At 32.3% G+C, this 10,359-nt stretch overlaps 1 protein-coding gene across 1 annotated transcript; it reads right to left on the bottom strand.

Moving 5' to 3' along the window:
- Nucleotides 1-549: 549 nt before the first annotated feature.
- On the bottom strand, nucleotides 550-9,660 carry LOC130621100 (metal cation symporter ZIP14-like). Its single transcript, XM_057436399.1, has 11 exons — nucleotides 9,249-9,660; nucleotides 8,833-9,132; nucleotides 6,227-6,769; nucleotides 5,764-5,941; nucleotides 5,477-5,646; nucleotides 4,804-5,004; nucleotides 4,199-4,297; nucleotides 3,623-3,688; nucleotides 3,261-3,528; nucleotides 2,257-2,444; nucleotides 550-1,948 (listed from the first exon to the last, which is right to left on the bottom strand). The coding sequence occupies exons 1-11, from the start codon at nucleotides 9,501-9,503 to the stop codon at nucleotides 1,805-1,807; spliced, it is 2,412 nt and encodes an 803-aa protein (XP_057292382.1). The 5' UTR covers nucleotides 9,504-9,660; the 3' UTR covers nucleotides 550-1,804.
- Nucleotides 9,661-10,359: the final 699 nt, after the last annotated feature.

Genomic DNA, 10,359 nt, shown 5'->3' on the forward strand with positions numbered 1-10,359 from the left:
ATGTGAAAACGTTAATGTGCGCAAACTTGCTTTTGTATGAAAAAAATGAACATGCTGTGAAAAGCCATCTCTACAAAAGTTTCTTTTATATGAAGAACAAGTAAACAATCGCAGGATTATATATTAATTCTTCTAAAACATTTCCCATATTGTCCAAAAGAATCACGAACCTAAAATTTGAACTATTTTTTTGGTTCAACTTTCTTCTTTTTATTCTCCCTGTGAAGATCCACGACATCAAGATGTAATTAGGCAAACTCGCGCTAAATATTCAATATCAATGACTCTGAGATAAGGAATTAGCGCGAAAAAAGTAAAAGCGATTTAACACCAAGTGGAAGCCAAGCTTTAACATGGAATGTTGTGACCTGTTTACACACCCAATTTTCTTAGATTCGGTTTTGAAAGTTTAGTGTTTTTAGAATAAATACTATATGCTGAAAGGTATTAACAAACCTTAAGGCGCTTCATGACATGACCTGCTGTCATTATTTCTCAGTGATAATGAAACACGTAAACTTACTTTTTCAAAAAAAACAACAACAAATATTTGTTCACAACTATCACCATCTTGAAATGGTAGATACTCAAATAAGTATATTAATAACATTCTTCTAAAAAATTATTTTACTCTGCTACTGTTAAACAATAGTACTTCTAGAACGAATTTACAAATCCGCATTCATTTAAATATTAGGGAATAAACGAAACAACAACAAAGACTACTGGAACGGCGTTGTCAATAACTTTTCATGAAAACGCGCCAAAAATTTATTACAAAAAAATAAACGAAAGTGACGAAAAATCAAAACAAATATGGCTTCTGTTAAAAATTGCAAAAGAATGTGAAACTGATGAAGGAAATGATAAGAAACGGTGAAAACAAAATTTAGAAGAAAAAAACTTTATTCGCTTTTTTGCATGCTTTTATCAGCGATATTTCCATCATATCAAATTTGTATCTGCACAAGTTTATTGAAAAAATAGTATTTTTATTGTCGTAGACGGCCCCGTCTCTGTTTCGTAAATCCAACTCAGTGATCGATGGTCAATTTTGAGTGCGACTTTTATCTAGACATGATAAAAAATTCGAGGCTAATAATGGAAAAGATTGTCACGTGATGTAAACAAGTTTTCTATCTTGTTTAGTGGAATAAATATGTCACACATAAACCGCCTTTATTAAGACATGTATACGAACTGTATCTTTGTTAAATACAGTAGTTTTCGCAGTTTACATTTATCTTTTTTGAAATTGAGAAAATTATTGAGTACTATACAAGGTCAAAATTACGGTCAAAATTACGTCTAGAAAACTGACTATGTTAAAAATAAGTCAAATATGATCCAATAATTGTGCTTATAAATAATTTGTGTTTACCTAAGACCATTTATTATATTTTAAATTTATCTATTAGTGTGAGAGTGCGTATAATAAGTCTTTTTGAGTTTACCTTTGTTCATGTACTGCAGGTTTAAAACACGCTGCGTATCAGTTATAGTGACAAGCCAGGATACGGGCTCAGTCTCTAAAAACTACGCAACAGGTACGACTCAGTTTAGTTGCCCATTTCGAGTATCAACATATTGTTTTCATTTGTGAAAAAGTATAGAGAAAAACGGCAAGTGTGATTATAATAGTAACATCGCATCATAGTCAAGTGTGAATTAACACGCGAAAATAACTAGGCGACGAATATGTAATACTTCTAATGAAAATAAACTTGCGAAAGTTTCATTATCCTGTATCTACTTGTCTAGCTAGATACCAAATGCGACACTAAAAGGGTTTACGTGCTATCATTTAACTTATAAATGCTTTAATGTCTTCTTCCCATGCTGCTAAGAAAAACATCAACATGAAACCAGTTAGTAGCCCACAGTTTTGCAGGAAAAAACATAAACATGGACGAGCCTTTAACAACGAGTTGTGAAGCATCTCTGGCAACTAAAAAGAATTGCAATTAACCTAAAAAGATTTCCATAACATGTTCAAAGTATCAGTATGCTATTTCCCTTGGGATTACATATTCTCGTCCTTGAGAAAATATATTATGGTCATTCATAGCATGTCTAAGGCAGTTGTCTCGTGGAAGATGCGCATAACAAATCAAAACAAAATCAAAATATAATTCTTTAGCCGTGAAAGGTTGTTTTGAATCCGAACGTCGCAGTTTGCAGCTAACATTTTGGTACAAAGACAGCCAGATGTACGGCATAGATACTTATTAAAATAAATGTAACCAATATACTAACCATATCCACAAGGGCGATGTAGATAAACAAACCACTAGTAACAGCAAACAACCATGGAACAGCATGCCACTGTGTTCCCAACGAAACGCCAAGTATAGCACCAATAAAAGAAGTCAATGAAGAGATAAAATTCATGAACAACGCTTGTTTTATGGTCATTCCAGAGCTGATTAAGATAGCAAAATCCCCTAGAATTACATAAAAGTATTGCTGTTACATTTATGCTCGTGCTGGACTGCAGTGTTTACAAATAGTAGGCATAAACACAATTATCCAATAAACCTACCCTTTTTTTTATTAAAGGGGCTATGAACCGGTTAAAATGCCCACATTCCGTATATCCCGTGCACATATTAAAAATCCGGCAAACGCGTTTTGCGCAATGAACAGACCAGCGCACTTTGCTCGCTGGTTCAATATTTTTTTTCGAAAAGTATATTACAAAGAAATATTTCAGCAAGACTCATTCTGGATGAAAACATGACCAAGGCTGGAGAAGATAAAAATTCTAGATATATCTATGTGTTCGAGTCTATAAATTACATACATGCCGAAAAAATAGCCATTTTTTTTTCGCCGCCATCAGCTCGACTTTCGTGTAAGTCACTAAAGTCCAAAACCAACAGCCGTTCCGTAGCGCCTCAACAAAATTATGCGTTGACACCATTTTTTTTTAAAGAACCTCAAATTTCCATTATTTTTTGCTGACAATTTTTGGACTTTAGACCGGAATTCTGGCCACCTCCTATCTCAGGACGTGTAAATCTGAGTACTATCGGATGGGAAATTAAATTTATGGGCCTTCAACTTGATATCTCAGAGGTGAATGATCACAGGTTATTGCTAATAGACGGCATGTCGGGATTTTGACCTTGCAAGACGCCAATTGGCGTACTTCGGAGTATAAGTGTTAAGTTCAAACAAACACCAACATCCTTTTAATTCTATTGAAAGTTATCATTTCGCTGAAAATGACAAATCTATTCATCCTTTCAAAAACTTACCAAGTTCATGTGGTAATTCATGACAGAAAATTGCAATAGATGTGCTTATACCACCATGTAAACCTGACGGCCATGTTTCAGTAAAGGCTACACCAATTGCAATTCCATCCATAAAATTATGGATTGCATCTCCAATTAAAACCATCCATACAACTGATTTAAATGTTTTAACGGACATAGCACTTTTGTCTTTGTCATTTAAGAATTGCTTTTCGCTGTCATCCTCACTTGAAACGCTGTATTTGCTGCTTTTGTCATCGACAACCTTCTAAAATTTAAAGATTACATCAGGTTTCTGTTAACAAAGTTTTTACTGCAACAATCATCTGTTAAGTATTAACTATCAATCATTTTCGACTTACATGGACAATTTCTTTACATTCATGAATTCCTGATGGCCTTTGGATAATGCCGTTATTTGACCCGCCCTACAAATTGAAGAACGTTAATAGTATTACTGGTAGTACTTAGAAAGATGAAAAAACATAAAACAAGAAACCAGAAGTTCGCTTTATGTTACCTTTCTTTTTCTAAAAGTTCGCTTTTTCTTACGTTTGTCCCGAATTATTTTTTGCATTTTTTCCTAAATGTTCGTTTTTTGAAGTGCGGGCAACCATATTTCTGGAAGTTCATAGGAAATACTATTGATATGAGTATTTCTGTCTCATATCAATAGTTTTAGAAAAAGAAAAGATTTAATCAATCAACCAGCTTCCATCTGGGTCCGTGAAAAAGTTAGTTACTTTAATCCTCTAATTATCTCTTTAAATAATAAATAGCCAAAGATGATTACGACCATTGCCCGTCGATGACAGCTGTAAACATAGCCTAGAATATTCTTGCTTGTTCATGACATGATAATATCTATATTATTCAATGACGATGACTGAACAGATAAGTGGTAATATTTTTAAAAGAAACTAGAAATCAATACGTACTATATATGTGTTTAAATGTTCCTCATTCAACTGCAATGTTCCTTTCACATTCTCTGCGTTAATATTATCTGTTGGGGCTAAATGCTTGTGTGATTCATCCTATAAAGAGAGTACGGTAAAGTAGTTACAGTCCAATCGCTAGTTATATCGAGGCATCAGCTATTAAAATAATTGAGAAGACAGCTTTGTAAGGTTATAAACCAACTGGCAGATCAAGTTTTTTAGGGCTTAGTTTGAAGTTAAGTGATGGTTGACCATCGATAAACACATAAACACCCCAAATTAGGGAAAATAACTGCTACAATCACAAAAGAGTTGTTTCATGCACCACCCTTCCATCCTATTTAAACGGGAGGGGTACGTGAAACACGTGCTTCTATCTACAAGGTTATTGATTTAATCCACGGTTGAGTCATACAAGATACTTTAAAAACAATCAATCCTTATTGCTTAGCTCTTAGTGGTTGGTGCTTGCATGATGTCTATGGCTCAAATGGAAGCTTTACATACCTGAGCATTCGTTTACCACAAGCCTTATTGATAAGTGTAGCACGAGAAATTTAAGTTTATCCGAGGCAAGTAATAATGAGAGGAACATTTCTTACTAAGACATCAATATTATCCAGACTGTGTGAGTGTCCATGTTTCCCACTAAACGCATGCATCAGAATTTCAAATATGAAGAAGATGTAGATACCAAATAAAACCAAAACACATTTCCACAAAAAGCTATTCGGTTTTAAGAATTCGTTTTCTCCGCTACTGTGATCGTGACCGCCTTCACCATGTTTGTGAAGGTCTAGCGACTAAAAAAGAGTAATGTTGTCAAATGACAAGTGCTCCCTTTTAATAAATAAAAAGAAGGAAGAAAAGAAAATGGGAGTGCTAAAACACCAAAAGTTTCCGAGGCTCTAAAAATCATGAAATACGAAAACATGATTGAAAGCAAAACTGAGGTTAATTGGCGCACTTCTCAACAAATAAGCCACTGTGGAGTCCTGCAAAAGAGAAAAACCTTGAGCCTTAGCCAAAGTTTTGTGTTGTTTTTAAAAAAGGTTGTATTAAAATTCTTTATAGGAAGTACAGTATTAAACATGTCAAAATTAAAAGAGGAAGTAATTACGACGAATAACTTTCAGTATTATCGAATTTCTTCATCTGTATAATCGACACTGTTTTGATGATGCTTTTCTCCTGAGTAAATCCATTAACTGCAACTTGCAGGATGAAGTATAAGATAAAAATCAACATGAGATTTAAAAAAATTACAATACTTACATGCGGAAGCAAATGCAATATTGCATCGCCGATCAAAGTGGATACTGCCAAACATATAAGAACCATAAGAACGTATGAAAAGTAGGGCTTCTTGCTAAATGGTGCAGCAAACACACCAGATAATGATCCAAGACTAATGATAAATGTTGAAAACATGGCACCAACCCATGCTGAAATTAAGAGTTTAAAGTTATTTCACATTTAATTGCTGTGGACAAGATTTGTTTTGATGAGAGGGATGATATATAACAATTGACACAAGTATTTAAAAAATAGCAGATACTCACGTTTCCAATCACTTCCGCTGTCTTTGTCTTCTTTTGATAATTCCTCCTTTGTCTCTTTACAGCTTTCTGTTTCCAACTGCTGGATGAGAGCTGGACACATTTCTTGAAACTTCACATCATTAATAAAACTTCCTTCACGTACAGAAAACACGGAAAGCATAGTTTTAGCAGAATAACACTACAGTGAAAAAGAGAAACTAGTTATGAGGAATTTTTCTACATCACGAAAAATGAAAAAAATGAATTCAGTTATTTATTTTCCTTTCTTGCAGGGTAAACAAAACACCTGTAAATTAATTTGTTTTGTTTAGAAGTATGGATTATCTTTTGTATTAGTTAGAAATATGTTAGCTTATATTGCATCCTAGTCAAAGACTATCTGTTGGGTTTAATAAATGCAAAGAAGATCCGGCGTAGGTGCATATCCTTTTCTTTTGAAAAGGAAAGCATTCTTTTGTCTTACCTTTTGCTCGCTTAAGCTTCTTATTTGTCTAAAGGACTTGATTGATTTTCTCTTTCGATGATTATGACCTGCATGCTCATCTTCAGCAGAAACCTCTTTTCCAAGTTTTAATTTTTTGACCAAATGTTCAAAATTTTCAGACGACATGTGACTCTTATTACCATAATGGGAAAATACTTGCTCAATAAAAAAACTTTTTTTCACCGTTTTTGCCGTGTCATCTTTGTGAGTATCATGTTCGTGTTTATCGTGTTCGTGTTTATCGTGTTTGTGTTTATCGTGTTCGTGTTTATCGTGATCGTGTTTATCGTGCTCGTGTTCGTTTTCGTGATCGGTTCTATCGAATTCATCGAGGTCAAATTCGAACTCATCGTGATCGTGTCCATCGTGTTCATTGTATTTGTGAAGATCTTGTTCCAAGCGAATACACTTTTTATCAAGTAGTTGAAGTATGATATACGACCTGACATACTCAAAGTCGTTGGCTGATATTTTATCTGCTGATACGTTTGCTCCACGGATGACGTCATCAACTGAGAAACACTATAATCAACAAATTTGAATATGGCAGTCAATTCTTTTCTATTCAGGACAGCAATGCAGCAGATTGAGCCATTATGATACTCATTTGTTGTTCAATTTTTACCTACTTTAAGGGCAGGAACTTTTGTATTTTTTGGTAATTTTTGCGAAAGCTTATGAATTTGAAGAATATAAATCAGCAAAACGGGAAAGATTTTCACGCAAAGTCATGTTTTTTTTTTAAGACGCTAAAGTTTTGTCGCCACAAGAAAAAATCAAAAAACGGGAAAATCTTAAAGTTTCTTCCTTATTCATCCACTAGAACAATGTTTAGTGTTTTATATTCTTTGGTGATACGAAAATTTATCGGATATCCCGATTTCTTGAAACAGTAATGGATTACAATCAGAGAATAGAAAAGAAAAAAAATTACCAATCGCGAAATAAATTCCCTTGCAAATGAAGTGATTTTTAATTATTGCAAAAGTTTTATGATAAAACAGGTATTTCATTGGCAGAAATTCATTCTAAAATCCATTCATGGTTTGTTGTTGTGATTCGTTAGCGCCCGATAAACAACGAAATGATCTTATGTAAAAGTTGAATAAGCAGGACGAAGGACACGGGAATATTTTACTGCATTTTTTAGATTGCTCTAAAGTTTATATCAAGGGTCTTTTTATCAGCAGTTTTTTCGTTTTCATTGTACCACACTTTACTAGACTGAAAGTGTTTCCTGTACTGTAAAACCTGTCCGAAAATTAATGCACTAAGTTTTTTAAAAAAATACCTAATAAATTCTCGTATGCATAAACTTTAAGTTAAATGATGTGAGAAGTCATAAAGTTTTTAGCAACCTCTTCCCAATAGTCATTCTCGTCCCCAGACCTTTTTTAGATAAACCTACTTTTGAGGTTCTCAAAAGTTTATTCGTGAGATTTTTTCCTTTATACACTTAAATCTTTTGCGTGACAATTTTTGTCAAACATAACTTTGTCCAATAAGTGTGAGACCAGAATTGTTTCTTGTATTCCTGATGGATCATTTACTGTTTCGAATAATTAATTTCAAAGCACAGTACCCTTAGAAGCAGTGTATGTTTATAGCTTGTATAATTTCGTAATATTTATTAAAAAAAATAAGAATACTTTATTATTTATAACCGATTGAGTTTAGTGAAATAAAAATTTAATAATATATGAGCGTCTATATTCGAGTTTGATAAAATATGTAAGAATTGTTACAAAATAGAATTTGTGATTTATTAAAATTGTATATTTAACATGCTACTTTAAAAATTTTAACGACTTAAATCTTGCTAAACTGGTTATGCAACTGAATTAGTGAATTCTGTTTGCTCGCTTTCTTTTTCTGTGATCAGTAACATTTACTAGTTAAGGCCATGCTTTCTCTTGAATACATAACAAAAAAAACAAAGCCACAACAGCGTGGTGTTTTAACATGCGTGAAGAAATGAATTTCAAAAGTTTGTTATTAATTAACTTGCTAAGGTTTTTTTTTTATTGATCGAAATGTTCTTCTTGTAGCTCTCACCTGCGCACTGACTAATTATACATTTTATAAACCCGAGTGCATTTTATTTCATGTAGAAGTTATAAACTAATTGATTCGTAAGGCTTGCAAACCAGGGCACCAAAAAAAAGATACTACTTAGCTACATCTAGCTATAAAAATGAAAAATTTCATCAATTCAATTTTATTACATGACACGCTAAGTAATAACGAAATAATGATAGTCAATATTTTCTTGAAATAATTGTTTAGAAGTAGGATGGAGATATATCAAAAGGTTGAACATTTTAGCACGTTAAAAAAAGAACAACAGTAACTAATTGAAGAAGATAATTTTATCTATTTTGTGCACAAACACAGCGAATTCTTTGTGAATTTGAAATTTATTAAGCTCTGTTTTTTTATTTTTTTATTTGTCTTGATCTTCCGTAATTCTTGTATCAACAGAAAAAAGGGAAGATAAAAACATACAAAAAACTGATGTTAAACTTGAAAATAAAAAAAATAAAATAAATAAAAAAGTAAATAAATGAATTATTATAAACATATACCTTATTTTTATGATCCAACGTTCTTCCAATCGTTTCGTTTATATCATTTAATATTTTGTTTAAACTTTTTTCATTTAAAACCCCGCCATATTGTTTTTTCAACAAGCCGTATTCATCCGTGTTTATAATTGACAGCTGGCTTTCGAGAAATGTTTTGCACACGACACCCAAACTTTCTCGTCTGCTATGTTTCGTCAGAATATATATTATACCGTTTAAAAGTGGCTTGAATTCTTCCACGGTAAAAGTTTTTGTTGTGTTAATACCCTTGCCTTCCAAAAATGATATTGCCGTTGTACACTAAATATTAAAAAAAGTTGTTTTTACATAAAAAAAACGTTTTTTGCAGCTGTTAAGAATTTTCCTTCATAAAAAACAAAAACAAAAAAGAAAGTTCAAAACATAAGACTACTCACTAAATTGCAAGTTTGAGACTTTTCATTTTTCAAACAATTTTTAAAACCCAATTCATTGAACAATCTGCCAACGTTCTTTATAGTTAAAATATCACGATTCTCATTAACTCCATCTGATAAATGTTCAACTATTTTCCTTATTAAACGATTTCTACAACGACTCTCAATATTTTGACCATGTAGAGGTGAGGGCTCATTGGTGTAAACTTGAACAACGAAAAAGAATAAAATAAAAACACAACGTCCTTCAACCATCTTGAATTCGTGTTTTGAAATTAACACAAACTTTAATTGGCAGAAAAAAATGAACAACCAAAGAAATAGATTTTCTTTTAATGATCGTAACTTTTCTCTGCTTTAAAGTTTGCCAAGCTTTTGACTTATGATTTCACTGCTAAAATTTTATTCAATCATGTATAAAACATAACAAACCAGTGCATATAATATTTCTTTCATTGAAACGAACTGCTGAGAAAGTTGAAGCAAAAATTTGAAAATAATATACTATGTTTAAAATATTTATGTTTAAAACGTTTCTGAATACGCTACAGAGTTCATTGTTTTTTTTAAACCCAGGTGGTTATGATGTTAATGAATGAATTCTTTTTTTTTAAGGATTTAATATAGATCTTTTAAGTTTAACGACATTTACACTCCATAAAAGTAGTTACTGATTATAGTGATGTAATCACAGTGCGTATCTATTAACTATGATGTTACTATTCATATAATTTTCTCTTAACAATAATTTAATAAGAACGGTAAGTGGTCTAAAATTTCACTAATTTCCTCCATTTTTCCCACAAAAGAACACGTAAACACAGGTTTATAGCTGACGTATACGTGTGCTATGAAATTAATAAAATCTAACCATAAGAACAACATAAGAACAATTTTAGGCTATACATGTAAACAAAACAACACCGCTTAAGTCTAAAGGTTAAATCCCCTGCTTCTGATAAAAAAGTATAGGACAAAAAATTATTAACATACGCCAAGCATGGAAAACTCTTGAAGGGGCTATAAAACGAACTGTTGATTTTTTCTTTGTTGATTTACACGATAGCCGACGCTATGGCGGAAGGAAAGAATATGAGTATAATAGACAAAA

The sequence above is a fragment of the Hydractinia symbiolongicarpus genome, chromosome 12 (assembly GCF_029227915.1).
Source record: "Hydractinia symbiolongicarpus strain clone_291-10 chromosome 12, HSymV2.1, whole genome shotgun sequence".
NCBI lineage: Eukaryota > Metazoa > Cnidaria > Hydrozoa > Anthoathecata > Hydractiniidae > Hydractinia > Hydractinia symbiolongicarpus.

Coding starts and splice junctions, on each gene's coding strand:
- LOC130621100 (XM_057436399.1), bottom strand. CDS start 9,503: ATGGTTGAAGGACGTTGTGTTTTTATTTTATTCTTTTTCGTTGTTCAA. Junction 6,770..8,832: donor CGTTGGATCATAAAAATAAG/GTATATGTTTAT, acceptor TGTTGATTATAG/TGTTTCTCAGTTGATGACGT. Junction 5,942..6,226: donor GAAGCTTAAGCGAGCAAAAG/GTAAGACAAAAG, acceptor TTTTCACTGTAG/TGTTATTCTGCTAAAACTAT.